Raw genomic sequence first — 18,127 nt, forward strand, 5'->3', positions numbered from 1 at the left:
CTTTTGTGTTATGAGTGATTTTTTCACTCAAATAATTCCTTATCCTTAATATACCGAGTCACGACCAAATTAAGCCGTATTATACTTCATTAAAAATCACCTGACAACTAAAGAGATTTAAATGTTATCAAGTGAAGAATTATGAACAAGTTTAAGTAAATAAAGAAAATTATTAGTAATTGTAAGCTGTAGCCTATAAAACAACGTGGCAACTGTGAAGCATTACATTTGCTCAGTTGAGAGAAGAAGCGAGAACGAATAGATGGAGATGAATAAATGAACGAGGAGAAACATCATCACTGGTCAGTGTCATTCGTGTTATGTAACATCGTGTTCAAAGTGAGGACTCAGTAATGGAACAGGGTAAACAATCCCTCAAATCCTTTTCTAAGAATAGAAACCCTTAGTGGAATCGTTTGTCTTACGGCTTTCTATATAAGCGTAATTAATTTGTTGTAATTTACCTAATTTGAGATAAACTGAGCATGTAGAGAGCGAGCGGACCGCAGCTCGGGTGACATTTCTTGCCATACGGGCATTTCAGGTCCTTGCCTTCATCCAATCTCCATCTCAGACATTTACGCCGCAACCTACCTCCATAGCTCCTCGACATCAATGACTTTTGACTTTCTAGGCGTAGCTAACACTGTTTTTGATTGACAACTCCAGGAACCAATCCACACGTTATTTGTGCAGAAACTGGCCAATCATTGGCCAAATAGCACAAACCAGCGTTCCATCATGCTAGGTTTAGCGGTCTGTTTTGAGCCAGGAAAAAAAATTGGCACAGAGCACTAGCACAGTCTGCTAACATTTACTTACGATAACAGGTTAACAATTAGTCGCTATTTGAGTGAGGTTAGCAGTAAGGAGAAGGATAATCTGACCTTAGTGACCAACATCTGGGTATGTAGTCGGTCAGCGAATGTGTATGAATGTGGCTTTTGGTGCAGGCTGGGACGGCAGCTACAGGGATTAGCTGTGCGGGGAGCTCCTGCTAGCAGTGCAATGCTGACATACCTTCAGGCGGCTTGATAATTATCTCATAAACGGGGATTTTGGTGTGTCTTCAGTCGGAAAAATCCTCACCATTCACACGCGGATTGTATTCGAAAGCTTAGACCGGTTTAAATAGTCCGCAAGTGAAGCGATTGAGTTAGCTGGCTAGCTGGGTCGCCTGCAAGTACAAGGTTAGCTGCTTAAAACGAGCCACCTGGACCCGAGAACCATCAAGAGAGGTAAGAAGCCCAATTGCACACATCATTATTAAATGAAGAGTGATTTTAGACTCATATTTAACAAGACAGTGTCAGATCATTTAAAGAAGTGGACAAGATATTTTTTTAAACTAGAGGACTATGCTCTCTAAAAAAAAATCTAAACCTCTGCGGTCGATTCGAGTTTATCTGCCTATAAACACGAAACGACCTCAGAATTTTAGATTAGAGGCACGATCGTGCTTTGATTATAATCTTGTCATTCAGTTTTTTACATATCTGCACTTGAGGTATTCAGCAACGCCTTCTTCATTCTGGTATGGGACACTGTCACTGCTGTGAAATGAGCACCGGTTGTTCACTGTGCAGTGATGATTATTGTGTTTTCTTCACAAATGTTGAGGTATATTCTCAGGCACTTGTGAGAGTCTGATCAGCCTTTGGTGGGATGAGAACATCGCCTCTTTCTAAATCTGCCACAATCTTGTTTTGAATCTTTTTTTTAGCAGCTTGTATAAGACCTTTTTGAAGTGTCCATTTGATATGGTCCATGTCCAGAGTGTATGTTAACATAATTCCAAATATCTGGTGTTGGGGTTGTCTCCTTCAGGTTTTCTTGTGCTTTTGCTGGCTTTAACAAGTCAACAGTCTTGTTTAATGGCCTTGTCTTTCAGGCTCTTGGGAATGCAATATATTCCACACCTGTTTTTGTTCCACAGCTGCGGTCATGCGTTTCACGGACTGACAATTGAGACTTTTCAGCCACACTGATTCAAACTCTCCTGACCTTCTTGTTTTCTGTCTGATAGTGCTTATATTTTGAGGCAGGACACTTTTTTTTATATCTCTCAAGGGCATGCGTTTAATCAGAAAGTGCAGTGCAAGATCAAACCCATCACTTTTGCTGAGATGCAGAAAATGCACTTTGTGTATACGAATAAAAAGAGTTAAATCTTGAGCGACATGAGTAACTTGTCAGAACTGTCTGTTGCCTCTTGGTTTAGATAGTTGAGTATTGGACTACCAAAACATATAGAAGGAAAGTTAACTTCATAAAATTGGTCAAGTGTTTGCTTTGTCAAAAATAGTGTCTAAATCTAAAGGGACACTATCTATATGGTTGTAATTTGAGTCAGGCGTTCCAATCAATGAGATGAGTCAATTGTATGTTACAGGGCCCTTCCTTATAAAACAAACACAGACTCTAGCTGTTGTCTCTCAGTATGCTCTAAATTTGAGTCTTGAAAAGTTTGAAATATACTAGTGAAAGAATTTATTTGGGGCAAATAACAAAATGTTGCAGCTATTACTGAAGATGGAAAGGGTTACTATACAGTCAGATGTGGCATGTCTCTTAAGATTTTGAAACAATATAGTGTCTTGTATAATTGAATTGCTCAAGGTTAAAAAAAAGTGTCAAACATTGTAGCTAAAATTGTGCGTTTGCATGTCTAAATTTGGTCAGTCCAATGAGAACTATACCATTATCACAGTTTAAAGTTAGTTCACCCAATAAATGAAATTTCTGTCATTAATTACTCCGTGTTAACAGTGCAGCGCTTCCTGTTTCCACGTCAGAACGCCGGCTCACTATTGGCCGACGCTGGTCACTTGAGCACCAGGACACATGCGTGTGATGCTGACGCAGGAGCTAGCCAATAGTTAGCCGGCGTTTTGACTTAGAACCAGGAAGCGCTGCACTGTGTTTACAATGCGTCAACAGCGTAGGGGAATGACGTGGAAGAGTTGAATAAAGTCGTATTCTCGTCGCTTTATAACATTAAGGTTGAGCCATTGGAGTCACATGGACTATTTTAATGATGTCTTTACTACCTTTATGACCTTGGAAGTTGCAATGAAGTTGCAGTCTATGGAGGGTCAGAATGAAACCTCTCTGATTTCATCAAAAATATCTTTATTTGTGTTCCGAAGATGAAAGAAGGTCTTGTGGGTTTGGAACGACATAAGGGGGAGTAATTAATGACAGAAATTTCATTTTTGGGTGAACTAACCCTTTAAGCAGCAGTTCCACTATTTCTGACATTTGTATACGATTGTCATATTTTGCCCTCAGTTGCATGGAACCTACAAATCTATCATGAAACAGCCATTTATTCACCATGGTAAAATGAGTGAATGATGAATGTATGACTATATCACTAATACATTTGAAAGCAGAATATAATTGGTTTTTAGGGCTAATTGATGCAAATAAATATTGGTGTTCTTCGCTAATCTAATGGTTTTGATTAGATTAGGCTATATCATTCGTTCTGGCGGTCACATAACGGTGTAACTGCAAAAGTTACTCTACAATGGAAATGAATTGACTTTCAGTCTGTTGTTTTTCAGAGATTTACACTTATGCAACAAACTGTTAAGTTGTTGCTGTTGTTTTTTTTCTATATCCTTTTTTTTTTTTTTTTTTTTTTTTTTTACATCATGTCTATCCGTACCATCAGTTTGTCTAGCGAATCAACCACATAGTAAACACTGTTTTTAATTGGAGAACATCCAGAAATCTTTGGCCGCATCCTGTTCATGATTCAAGGGAGTGTATTATTTTGGGGCTGATTTGCTGTCTTGGGAGTGGGACAGCTTTACACTTGTCTCAGCAAAACAACAAATTCTGTATTTTGCCTGGGTGTTTTACAGGAGATTGTAAAAGCATCAAGGTGTCCGTTTGTGAGCCGAAGCTTAACCGAATGTGGGTCATGCTGTACAACAATGATCCTATGCTCTTAAGTAAATGTATAACCAAGCAGTTTCAGTCGAAGACATTTTATGCTTTAGAACAGCCATGTCAAAGTCCTGACTCTCCATTTGGCATTTCCTTGCTTGTCATGACATGAGAAGTTCAATAGTTCAGTTTATGAACTCTAAAGAAGGTGAGCTAACATTTTAAGTTAAATGAATTGTCTTAAATGTTATCACAGTGGTTCTCTTACCGATATATGCAAAGTCCTTCTGTATGAAACCTTGAACATCTAATAAACAACTTGGTATCTTGAGTGTTGATTTATAATGCTGTTAGGTGAATGGGGAATAAATCCTGGACCGTTGTTAAATGTGCGGTGCTTTGTTTCTCTCAGCTTTAAATCCCAGGCTCATACTGGCTGGCCGTTTAGGGCCATATTACAGCCACCATAATGTAAACAAATCTGCAGAATGGAAAAGCAGTCGGCTGTTCTCCAAACTTCACTTTTACGTAAGGGTCTCGTGGTCTTAAGTTCATCTCTGTTTTGGTAAGGCATCCATGGGCTACATGCAGTTCATCATATGAATAACAGATCACTGAAACCATGTCAGTATAAGGTTGTGTAGCGTTTAGTTGCTTCTTGCTGAAGAGTTTGTCAGAAATGTTATGGCTTCATTGTTTATTGTAATTTTAGATTGGTGACCTTTTATGTTACTAATACAGTCGGGATAGCTGTTAAACATAGGCTAATTTACTTGTCTATAGGGCTCAATGCTAAGGATTTTTTTCTGGTGGTTCAAAGTTTTTGTTTTTAGGTCAACATTAAAAACAGATGGCAGCAGGAATATCAGGCTGCTGTCACTTTAAGACCGAATGCACAGATCCAATATGTTACACATGCATACGTGACAGCCTTCGGATAGTCCTTATCGTCGAGCCCTTTTATATGACTTGTTCTTGTTTTTCAATATGCAAGCAACTTCAGGGATGGCAGAATGACTTCCCTACATGGAATGGCTTTGCTTCCAAAGTCCTTTTAGTTTATGACTAGTGTTATGACAGCCTCACATTTATCAGTGTGATAACTGACAGTTACACACTCTGTTAGTTGTGAAATTTATAAGCAAAGAGTATTTATTTAGCATGAGAGCTTGCTTAAATTTGTCATTGCTTTTCATTTTGGAGGCTTTTCCCTTTTGCTTTTGGATTACACAATTAGTCATTTTTTTTGAATGCCAAGGGAATTTGTATTTATTACAGGGTCTGTAAAAAATCAGATGTACACTCAGCAGCTATGCTCATCATAGCAAATGGCTATGCAAAACATCAAAACTTTTCCCTTTGTTTTGTTGTCAAAATAAAAGGCATTTTCACTAATAATGAAACAAGTTTAATGAAGCTAAGTATGGAGATTCAACACAAGTAGGGTAAGACACATGTGTTAACATGGAGATAATACATCAGGACAAGGCAGAGCAGTTGTGGTGGTGCGAACTTTCAACCTACCAGAAAAGTAGACTTAAACAAATATCTTATGTGTTATTTACTCTAACTTTCAGATGAGTCTTGCTCCTTCCTTGTCAGCAGATACAATGCTTTTAATTGGTAGATGTTTTATGATCATTGTTGGATGACTCTTGATGATGTGAGCTGTCATAATGAGAGCACTTTGATTTGCACAATAACCGTAACTGTGAGGACTCTGTTAGCCAACACCCAATACAGGAATCCAGAAGAAAGCGAAAGGCCCTAGACCATTAACTTTGAACCCACGAAGGTTCAGATCAGTATGGAATGTTAAATTATGAGTGTTTAATACTAATAGCCACTTTGTTTTATCTGGTCTTCAGTTAGGTTTCTTTTTAATAAGATGGACCTGAAATTAACATGACCCAAATGTAGAACATGGGGCGGAACAGAAGGTCATATCCATAGACCCCCTGTAGATTCTCTCTGGAGAACAAAGTATTTGTGCCTGCTGTGAAATTAATCAGCTGTCTGTTATTCTCATCCAGCTCCTACCATAGCAGCGTGTCAGGATGTTAACATTTTAGCTGAAAAGACAGGTGGGGTTAGGAACCAAGAACTGGTTCTTAGTCTGAATGAATGATTTTCATTAATCTACATTATGGTCTTTTTAAGGACTTAAAACATAAACTTGAATTCTTGAGTTATCTGTTTGAATGAGTGTTTCTCAACGGTTCTTGACTTAAGGCTGGTTCACACCAAGGACGATAAAGATAAAGTTTTAAAAATAGTTTTAAATGTAATGGCAGAGTCCACACTACACCTAACTATAATGATAACAGCACAGAGAAACTATATTCCAGCTGATGAACAATAAAAACTTTGACAGCCCATCATCCTGCTTTAAAGAGCTCAAGCATTTAAAGGGGTGGACGAGTGCTGCTCATGCAGATAATGAATAGAACAATGTCGAACGTTGGTGTGGACGCTAATATAGTTGTCTCTTATTGTTATAGTTATCATTCTTGGTTGTGAGGTGTGAACGGTCCTTTATTCATTGAACTTCAAGTCATTATCTTCAGTCATGTCCTTTTTTTTCTTTCTTTTTTTCTTCAGTTTCATTTTTGTTTTGGGTTTTGTTTTGTCACCCATAATTTTTTTCAACACTCCACTCCTCCCTTTTTTTTAGTGAAGATATGGCCTAGTTTGCTAAACGTGTACAGTGTTCCCACCTCCTCCTGCCTCTCCTCTACTTCTTGCTTTGCATGGGAGGAGTACTAAAGCCTGATTACTTCCTGTCCTGTCCAGCCCACGGTAATCCCAGTGCACAGCAGTCCTTTTGGTGTGTTTTGAGCCTTTACGTAAGGCTTAGAAGCATCAGGGACACCAGCCCCTCCATTCAATTTAAGTACAATTTAACCTGTGATGTCTCGCCGCCGTTTACCAACTTTGAATTTGAAAGGCTGAAACCGGTTCAGAGTGAAGATTTTAATTTGGAACAGACTTTGCATCTGGAGTGCATCCTTAAATGCACCTCTGTAGGCATCTCACTTGCATTTGTCCCTTAGATTAGTGTTGTGACTTCAATACGGTTATCTGATTAAAATATCTCTACTAATTCTACAGCAAAAACCTAAAACAAGAAAAAGTAATTAGAAAATAGAAGATAGAACACTGAACATAAAATTCGTTGTTTTATTAATTCATTAATTTCAGATCAAGCTAAACTGAAGTTATTACTGACCTCAACTGCCTCATCAAACTCCAATGATGAAGAAAAAAGTTTGCTTGTCACAAAATAAATCACACTTGTTTGACATTGAATCCATGAGCATCATCATGATGTAGGTTAATTATATTCTCAATCACGTCATTTAGGGTTGAACAATTACACCAAAATCATATTTCATGATTAATTTTATTTCACAAACATGTATCAAGATAGTTATTTTTGTTACTTAATTTCTCTATGATATAAAAATTTGAACAAAGATGCAAATTAAAAAACAGTAGTACAAATACAGTATAAGAAATATAAATACATTTTTCAGGTACAGACTATTTAAGAGTAGCATTCAAATTAGGGAAAACTATAGAAATGGGATAAATCAAAAAAACGCTGCATATTCTTCTCTGTTTGAATTAAATATTGATCCTTAAGGCTACAAAGTTATTCACTCAAGAGCAGTGAATGATTCTCACATTTTTTGTTTGATTAATATTATTGGCATTAGACAATTTTTAATATACCATGATAAAAGCTTCAGCAATTATCATCATATTATATTATCACGGTATTGAATTAAGTTACCAAAAAGTGTTGTCCTCCCAACAGATTTAATAACTTTTAATATAACAAAAAGAACATTCAAATACGATAAAACAATACACAAAAATGTATTATGTAAACACATTTTCAAACAGATTAAAGTGCAAAAGAACTATAGAGAACAAATGGAAGCACTTTATAATGAGGTCCCATAAGTTAATGTTAGTTAATCCAATAACTAACATTAACTAACAATGAGCAATATCTAGATTTGTTACAGTAGTTATTATTCTTTAATGTTAGTTAATAAAAATACAACTGTTCAGTATAGGTTCAGGTCCAATGTTAACAGATAAAACCTTTGATTCGAATAATGTATTAGTACATGTTGACATTATTATTAAGTAAGGAATAATTGACGCCGGGCCGTTGAACTATCAGAAAAATGATGCACACCCCAGAGTCAATTATTCTGCTTATACTACGGTTACCACACCTCAGAGTTTTTTCAGTGAAAATTTACTGGTGTGTGTTCGGTTATGTAATGCAGTTGTCACTCCCATAAATAACTGAACTGTCTGTGAACGTAAATGTATTAAGGACTCAAATGCAGGATTCTGTATTCTGCTGCTGTGTGAATGAACGTGGCCATAAAGTAGTGCAGCCTGGTTTGTTTAAGGGGTTACAGGGTAAATGCTACGTTTCTGCTGTTCCATCAAAGCAATCCGCCATGCTTCTCATGAACGTTGTTGTATACATCAGTGTGAGCATGCCTCTTTGATGCAGCATACAGGCAGTTGTAAATTTTAACCGGTTGATGGAAAAGTATTCTTCCTAAAAATGCATTTCTTAATAAGGAATTATTCACGGTATTTTGAAGTGCCTACGATAACTATATTGTACATGTTTATTTTCGCAATGTATTGTATTACCGCACGTCTGCTAGCAGCCTAGCAGGCATGTTAGGCTTCTGTCACTAAGACCTGAGGTCGTAGAGTCTTTTCACTTGGTTGCATTAAAACATGGGTCTTAATGTATTTTTATTTATTTATGTCTTAATGTCTTAATCTCTTTTTGCACAAAATCTCATTTTCATTCATTCTGCACATTATAACTGACTTTTTCTCTGTTTGTTTCCTTTTTGTCTCTACAGGGTTATGTCTTCAGCAGCCACCACAGCCCCGTCTGTGGACAAGGTGGACGGCTTCACCAGGAAGTCTGTCAGAAAAGCCAGACAGAAGCGAGCACAGAGCTCGTCCCAGTTCAGATCTCAGGACAAGCCCATAGAGCTGGTGCAGCTGCCTCTGCTGAAAGGTAAGTTCTGTTAATGTGGTCATATGAAGATAGTGGTTGGTGTCACAGGGCTTTGAGCTATTTTAATTGTTCTGATAGAGCTGGTTGTACTAAAATAAAAAATAAATAAAAGCAACGGAATGCAGTCAAACCTGTCACTGTGTGAAAGAAAGGTCTTATTTGTCAAGATGGGATTGTTCTGTCAAGTCTGTGTCATGTTGTCCCCAGATTTAATGTCCGTATTTAGAGTCGGTTAGACTTTTTTATTTTATTTTTTATTTTATAATGTTTTTGAAACCAAGTTTAGATGGCCCGGTCCGGGCTGATCATGCGGAAAATTGGCTGATTCCGATCGGTGCATCTCTAGTATATTTCACTGCCTAGTTGATTTGTTGTGGATGTATAAACTCATTGCTCCCCAAGTGTAGTTCATCACATTAATCGTGAACATGTTAGACTAAAGCTTGACAACCACAAAATATCCAAATACATTAACTTCATTTGTGAACAGTATATCTATAGTTTTATAAAAAATCTACTTTGTGCAGTGTTTATGCTTAAAGTGTGTGTGCGCTATCTTTCTGTTTGTCTAAAGTGTTCAAATACTGTCAGTAAACCTATGTACCTACATGAACATTGCCACTGTAATGGTTGGTTGTGGCACATATATTACTGTGTCTTGAATGGCTTTTAAAACTCAAGCCCCTATCACTTGGAATATTTAGGGGTCAAATGCCAGATGGATCTCCAAGCTAATATGTGAAGTATTTTAGGCCTCCCATCAACAGTCCCGAAACACAAGACAGATTACAGTTGGAAAGTCAAGGATGTTGATATAAACCATTTGTGGAATTCTAGTACTACTGTTTTGCATTAAATTTCTCTTTCTCTCTGTCTAGATGTTTCTGCGCAGGAGCAACCAGAACTGTTCCTCAAGAAGCTGCAGCAGTGCTGTACTCTGTTTGACTTCATGGACACACTTTCTGACCTCAAAATGAAAGAGTATAAGCGGTCCACCCTTAATGAGCTGGTGGACTACGTCACCCTCAGCCGGGGCTACTTGACTGAGCAGACCTACCCCGAGGTTGTCAAAATGGTGAGATTAAAAGATTAGAAGCATGTTGTGTGATTGGAAAATGTATATTCTGTTATCGTCTAATTTATATGCTTATATCATAGTGGTGTAACGATACATGTATACTTCCGGAACTGTGCGGTACAGACGTCACGGTTCGGTGCATGCAATCACACGCAATCCACACTCCAGTCCAGAAGGGGCGCGCTCAGTAATGCAATGCTGTTTGCTACCAGTAAAAAGCGCAGAAGAAGAAGAGTCGATCGCTCCGTTTACATCTCTCAACCAGTTTCAACTTCTGAAAGATATCAATAAAACTGCTTGAGAATAATATCTCACGTAGCATTATATTTACCTCAGGCATTTAGTGTCGACAGCAGGTTAGTTCGCTAGAGAAATGATATTAGCACTATATATTAGCTTATTCATTATGTACTTAATGTCTTGATTTATTTAATGTATGTTTAAATAAATTTGTCATGAAAACAAGTTATGACAGCCACTGTGTAGATGGTTATAATTCAAAAATGAATTGAAGTAGAAAATTAACTTTATCATTAGATTTAGAAGTTAATGCAAAACCTGCCTTATGTGCAGTTAACATGTTTTTATTTTATTTTAGTGTTGATTATAGCAACTGAATTTAATAATTTGGGATCTGTTGTTAATTGTAACCTTTAATATTACAGTAATGTGTAAGTAAGGGCTAATGTGTAAGTAAGGGCTACCCATATAGTTTACAGCATTAGCTAAGATAGATGTTGTTATCCTTAAGAAAAAATTAATTATAATTTAATTTATTTAAACAGAGACACATTTGTTAAAAAAACAAAACAAACAAACAAACACAGTTTAATAAAAAATAAAAAAGCAATTTTGTTTAGTTCCCCTCCCCCGCTGTACCGAACCCGTACCGTGACTTAAAAACCGAGGTACGTACCGTTACACCCCTACTATATCAATATTTCAGATATAACTCGAGGGTTTCCTCCTTTTTATTTGTCACAGGTGTCCTACAATATATTTCGGACTCTTCCGCCTAGTGACAGTAACGAGTTTGACCCAGAGGAAGATGAGCCCACGCTGGAGGCCTCATGGCCACACTTACAGGTACAGAGTCCCGGCTGCCATCATATGCAAAAGAAAATTCTTAATTTACACTTTGTCTGTTTCTACATGCATTGGTTTTCTTTTTATATTTCAATGGTCAAACATGTAAAAAAAAATAAAAAATTCAAACATTGGCGTTATAAAGGTCTTGAGATATTTGTAGGGTCTCATTTTCAAGGACAAGTTTTCTGATCTCTCTCTCTCTCTTCCTTTTCTGCTTAAGCTTGTTTATGAGTTCTTCATTCGCTTCTTAGAAAGTCAGGAATTTCAGCCCAGCGTTGCCAAAAAATACATTGACCAGAAATTTGTATTACAGGTGAGTGATTGCCGGTTATGACTTCTCATCCTAGTATAAATCAAATGAAGCCATTATTGCTAGTAAAACAGCACTGATATAGCTCTCTGGAATAGTTCAAGTTTCTCCTAGGTCAGTTGTGGCAATTTGCTGTCAAATAGTTTAGAATAATTGACACTAAACTGTACATTTTACTGATGTCACTGATAACTACTTCCCCAAAGTGCTGTTACAGAACTAGTACTCTTCTCACATAATTAATTTAATCTCAGATCCATATTTGGTTTGGTTTGGTTGGTTTTTGTTTCATTTTTTTGTTTTAGTAGCTGTGTATTTATAAAGGTAATGCATGGACAGTCTTTTTTCAAAGAGCGATACACATTGCTTATGATGAAGATCATGTAGTCAATAAAAGTCTTCCTAATTTCTAGCTCTTGGAGCTGTTTGATAGCGAGGATCCACGGGAGAGGGACTGCCTGAAGACCGTTCTGCACAGAATTTATGGCAAGTTCCTCGGCCTCAGGGCCTTCATCCGAAAACAGATCAACAACATTTTTCTTTGGTAAGTAACTGTCACGCTATTTAGTTGTGTATATTCAAGATGAAATATAATGGTATGCTGACATAGTTCTTTTTCCTCCTGTCCTGCTCTGGCAGTTTTGTATATGAGACAGAGCGCTTCAATGGTGTAGCTGAACTGCTGGAGATTTTGGGAAGGTATGTCATATTTTAGAGCCTATTAATTGGTTGAAAGAGATATTGAGAAATTTAAACTAAGAAACTGAAAGTTTGGGAAGACATAAAGGTGCGACCCACAGAGGTCACATTCCTGTTTTATCTTACTCCACCCTGTCTTAAGGCCCCGATATACTCACAGCGAAGTTCTTTTTCGTTCTTTGCTGGGGGGGGGGCAAAATTTGAAAAATTTCAATTTTTTTTTAAATGAAGCACAAGAATCTGATCATAGCAACATGGATATGTTTGCACGAGCTCTGCAATTCGGCACACTAGTAAAGTCATGGCAGGTTTATTTATATAGCACTTCATACAATAGATTGCTTAAAAGCAAGCAGGTTTAAACATGAAAACCAGTGCTAGTCTTATTTCATCAGAATTACAACTATAAAGTAGCTTTCCAATGTGTTTTCACTCGTGGACGTCTGATCTCAACTGACTGAACAGGATAAATGAACTAGAGATGATTCATGATTCTCAAGATTCAAATTGATCCATGTCAAAGAAGGCGGAGCCTAAGCACACACCTACCTAGTACGTAATCACCAATGGTAGTTCAAAAGGTGTTTACCAGACGGAGCGAACTTTTCCGCAATGTTCGTTTTGACAAGCTGTTTCGAACTTCATTTTCGCCTGATTTTGTTCGAAATGACGTCACACCAGTTCATTCTTTGATTTTGCTTGAAGTATATCGGGGCCTTTAGGTGTCATTTAGATGTCTCAGTTTCCTGCATATTATCAGTTTTTGTCATGGTTATCAATGTCAGATCAGCGGTGAAGCCTCATACGTCTCTGGTTTACAGCATCATCAATGGTTTTGCGCTTCCTCTCAAAGCTGAGCACAAACAGTTCTTGGTGAAAGTTCTGCTGCCTCTGCACACAGTGAGGAGCTTATCTCTCTTCCATGCCCAGGTACACACACTCAACTGTTTATCTATACACGTCTGTGCTTGCTTGCATGCATTTCAAGGACAGAAGAAACAGAATCCTTGTCTTGATTGTTTATGGAACAGTTTATGAATCTAAACATTTGAAATGCATTTATATTAATCTAAAATCACCCTTTTTTTGTAGCTGGCCTATTGTATTGTACAGTTCCTAGAGAAAGATCCCACGTTAACAGAACCTGTAAGTGTTCCTTGTCACCATTATCTTCCTCATTCTTCATCAAGTCCCATCTTGTTTTGGCTTGTTCCTAAAGGATTTTCACTAGTTTGCCTGTTTTTTGTGTTTTTTTTCAGGTGATCAGAGGCTTGTTGAAATTTTGGCCAAAAACCTGTAGTCAAAAAGAGGTAATGTCTTCATTTTATAGAATCATACCTGCAAGTCATTAATCCAGTGTCCATTTTTTGTGACTTGCTCTCAAAAAGAAATAGTTGTTGAATCTTCTACCAAACCATAATTTAAAAAGTCATAGAAAGTGAAGATATGATTTCTTCCACTATTGTTTTCTTGCATTATTCAAGAGAAATCCTTCACATGCTTTTCCTAAACATTTCTATAACATATTTTTTTTTGTAGGTTATGTTTCTTGGAGAGTTGGAGGAGATTCTAGATGTGATCGAGCCCACTCAGTTTGTTAAGATCCAGGAGCCTCTTTTCAAACAGATTGCTAGATGTGTGTCCAGCCCCCATTTTCAGGTGAACACACTCCACGCTAAATCCTCCTCACAAACCTTGTGATATCTTGTAATAGCTAGAAACCTTAACTTGAAGATATTCAAAAGCAATTTCCCAGAGAAACCCTTATTCATTTGCTCACGTCACCAGTCCACTGTAAAATTAGCATGTTTGTTCATTAATATCACACAATTCTGGGCATAAATATCTATTAAATAAAAAGAGAACATTTGCTACTTTAAAATCAACTCTACTTCCATGTTAAGTTGTGTTTTTGGCATGAAAATGGCACATTTGAGTGCAAGTGAATGCTTCAGGTTCTGCAATCTAAAAATACTGATACATTTTTAAATGTATATCGTTTCAGGTGGCAGAGCGAGCCTTGTACTATTGGAACAATGAGTACATCATGAGTCTGATTGAGGAGAACTCTAGCGTCATCCTGCCTATCATGTTTGCCAGTCTCTACAGGATCTCCAAAGAGCATTGGAACCCGTGAGTTTCATGTTTTATATATATATATATATATATATATATATATATATATATATATATTACACATACACACACACACACACTAAATGGACAAAAGTATTGGGGCATAGCTCTTAATTCTTGAAATCAGGCATTTCAATCAGACCTATTGCCACAGATGTATAAAATCCAGCACCTAGCCATGCAGTCTACATTTACAAACATTGGTGAACAAAATGGGTTGTTCTGAAGAGCTCTGTGTGGTTCTGTGATAGGATGCCAATCCTTTGCAATAAGTCAGTTTGTGAAATTTCAACCCTGCTAGATATTCCACAGACATCTGTAAGTGGTATTATTGGAAAGTGAAATTGTTTAATAACAGCAGCAACTCCACCACTAAGCAGAAGACCACGTAAAGTCAGAGAGCTGGGTCAACGAGTGCTGAGGCGCATGGTACGCAAGAGTCGCCAATGCTCTGCTGATTCCATAGCCGAAGAGTTCCAAACTTCCACTGGCATTAATTTCAGCACAAAAACTGTGCGCCAGGAGTTTCATGGAATGGGTTTCCATGGCCGAGCAGCTTCATGCAAGCCTCACATCACCAAGTACAATGCCATGCGCAAGTGGTGTAAAGCATGCCGCCACTGGACTCTAGAGCAGTGGAGACGTGTTCTGGGAAGTGACAAATTGGGCTTCTCTGTTTGGCAGTCTGATGGTCAAGTCATCATTTGGCGGATACCAGGAGAATGTTACCTGCCTGACTGCATTGTGCTTACTATAAAGTTTAGTAGAGGAGGGATAATGATATGGGGTTGTTCATAGGTTGGGCTTGGCCCCTTACTTGGTCCCTTAAGAGAAATCTTATTGCTTCAGCATACCAGGACATTTTGGACAACACTCTGCTTCCAAATTTGTGGTAACAGTTTGGGGAAGACTTTTCCCTAGTGCACAGATCAAGATCCATAAAGACATGGTTGGATGAGTTTGGTGTGGAAAAACTTGACTGGCCTGCATTTATTTGAAATCCTTAAAACTTTTCTATTATTACAAAAGATTTGTCACTTTTAATCACTTTAATGTGGGCTTGCTGAATTTTTTATATATATAAAAACCCCAAACTTTATACTGACCCCAAACTATACTGGGGTCAAAACTATACCCCATACTATACTAGTTATACTATATAACTATAGTCAAACTATACTGACCCCAAACTTTGAAATGGTGTATAATAATAGCAGAGTAGATAATTTAGACAAAGTGTTTTGATGTTCATGTCTGTTTTTCTCTACCATCAGGGCAATATCAGCTTTGATCTACAATGTCCTCAAAGCATTCATGGAGATGAACAGCGCTTTGTTCGATGAACTCGCCGCCAATTACAAATCAGACAGGCAAAGGCAAGAAACAGACAGTGTAAAGTGTTGTTTTAAACTCCTGCACTTTACAAAGCAGTTCAGATAACCTCTTTCTCACTTTCCTGTAGGGAAAGGAAGAAGGACAAGGAACGGGAAGATCTATGGAGGAAGCTGGAGGACCTGGAGCTCAGACGGGGCATCCAGAACAGCGACGGCGTCATTCCCACCTAACACGGACCTCGTCTCCAACCTTCTGTTTGGCCCCAACCAATCCCTTTCTACTCTTCCACAGGGACCCCTCTTTGCTTCTCATGCTGCGTACTTTACCGCACACTCCCTCATTCATTTCCTCTCTTTCAACAGCACTGTAAATAATCCTCTCCCTCTTTCCTGTATCATACTACTACACTGAAAGGAAGAAAAGAAAAAACAGAAAATTTGAAGAGACTTAATGTGCACTCCTCGTTGTAAAAAAATATGGTCAAATGATAATCAGCTATGGTCAAAGGATATATTTAAAAAAAAAAAAAAAAAACTTTCAGTTCAGAAGTTGTTCAGTGTCTCCATGTCGATATTGTTCTCCAAGGAAGTGCCCTGGGACTTTAGGGTCTGTGCTCACCCTGCGATTAAAGATGTCTTATATGAGGATCCCGCTGCCACCACAATTTTTTTATTTATTATTTTTTTTATGAAGAGAGACTTTTCCATCTAGACATAATTTGACTCCCCTGACTCAGGGGACGCAAACTATAAACCCATGACGTGAATATACGGAAAACAGAATTGGGGAGGAAAAAAAAAACATTATACATCCTCTCTGTGGTGTGCATTTTTTTCTTTTACAGGATGATCAGCCTGGTCCTTTACTGTACATTATGGACAGGTGCTTTTCGCTGACCAGGAATCTTAACGTCCAAGATGGGCCGCAGTCGGCTACGGTGGTTACCTGTGCTCAATAAAGAGGACAAACCTCTCCGAGGACCTTTATTTTTTTAACTTGTGAACCAGGAAATTATCCGGTCATAGCATCATGCTGTCTGCTGTGGAGACTCTTGGGAATTCCCATGTGGAAATTCAGTTGTTACCAAGAGTATGTCAAGCTCAGTTTCTCGGACTTGTGGAATTTTGGTGGCACACAGTGTTCAGAGCTCATCCAGTGTTTTTAAAACCGTTAAGTGACATATATATTTTTCGTAAAGAATATTCTGGACATTTTTCTCATGTTCCACCCAGATTTCCACTGCTCAGCTCTATTAGTTTTCGATTTCAGGGTGGTTGGATGTCATCTACATGACTGAGCTGAGCGAGACAAGGTTTTTCTTTCTGTTCATGGAGTGTTTGAAATGAAATCCTGCTTATGTTGGGGGTTTTTAGGGCCTATGTAGGTAAACGCTGATCCGGTAGGTCATAATCTCTCTTCTGAAATACCAGCCGCCAGGCCAGGCTAGAACTAAAAAGCACTTCGAGCTAGATCATTAGTTGTTCTCATGGGACTTCAGCCCCTTTTCTTCTCTTCTTTTATTTGAAGTCCCAACAATCGTGGTTGTGGATTTTACATGTGAGGAGGATGTATTTTATTATATATATTTTTTTTTTGGCTTAATCACGTCTCTCTCTCTCTCTTTCTCTCTCTCTCTTTCTCTCTCTCTCTCTCTCTCTCTCTCTCTCTCTCTCTCTCTCTCTCTCTCTCTCTCTCTCTCTCTCTCTCTCTCTCTCTCTCTCTCTCTCTCTCTCTCTCTCTCTCTCTCTCTCTCTCTCTCTCTCTCTCTCTCTTCCTTGTTTTAACTCTCCCAAGCTCATTGTGTGTTTTATGATGGCCCAAATTTGATATGTATAAAAAATTCAAAAGAAAGGGTTTGATGAATAGAATAAATCTAATTATTTTAAAAAAAGAAAGAGATATTAAATAAACCTGTTTTTTTGTGATAAAATGTTTGCTTGTTTTCTTTTTTTCTTTCTGAATTTGAAGTTCTATATTTGCAGATTGAAAAGCATCTGATCAACCCATTAGGCTTAGGGTTTTCATTATATTAATTAAATATTTTAAGTGTAGACCAATTCTGAGAATATAGGAAGGGCAAAGTGTTAAGCAAGTCTGTTAAGAGTATAAATGTGCCATTTTAATCCAGTAGGTGGCAGGAGGCTCATTCCAACAGCTGAAGGAAAACGGTTCATTTGAATAGAGAACTTGAAATGTTAAGCAATGAGTGCTGTGTTGTTTTAGTTAAGCTAATGACTGGCTATGTAATGAGATTCCAGATCGACATGTTCAAAATTATTTGGTTAGATTATCACAACCAATAATATAGTGAATTAATGATGATTTAATTGTTAGTTTTAAAAATGTAATATTTTTGTGTTCTGTCTTCCACGAGCTGCATTAAACTAGAGGTTCAAATGTGCCGTGGATTTGTGCGTCGATCAACTTACCTTAAAACACGCTCCACTCCAGGGAATTCATGTCATGTAAATCCTGATTTGGTGTTTTATTAGTTAACCTTGATATGGTTACCAGA

At 37.8% G+C, this 18,127-nt stretch overlaps 1 protein-coding gene across 1 annotated transcript; it reads left to right on the top strand.

Moving 5' to 3' along the window:
• The first annotated feature begins 743 nt into the window (after window positions 1–743).
• Window positions 744–17,542, top strand: ppp2r5ea (protein phosphatase 2, regulatory subunit B', epsilon isoform a). The gene is made up of 14 exons (XM_084090591.1): window positions 744–1,238; window positions 8,805–8,965; window positions 9,844–10,040; window positions 11,028–11,129; window positions 11,353–11,445; window positions 11,856–11,986; window positions 12,082–12,141; window positions 12,963–13,071; window positions 13,234–13,287; window positions 13,401–13,451; window positions 13,681–13,800; window positions 14,147–14,274; window positions 15,552–15,653; window positions 15,740–17,542. The coding sequence occupies exons 2-14, from the start codon at window positions 8,809–8,811 to the stop codon at window positions 15,840–15,842; spliced, it is 1,407 nt and encodes a 468-aa protein (XP_083946717.1). The 5' UTR covers window positions 744–1,238; window positions 8,805–8,808; the 3' UTR covers window positions 15,843–17,542.
• The last annotated feature ends 585 nt before the right edge of the window (window positions 17,543–18,127 follow it).

Source organism: Abramis brama (genome assembly GCF_963993115.1).
Source record: "Abramis brama genome assembly, chromosome: 18".
NCBI classification, from domain to species: domain Eukaryota; kingdom Metazoa; phylum Chordata; class Actinopteri; order Cypriniformes; family Leuciscidae; genus Abramis; species Abramis brama.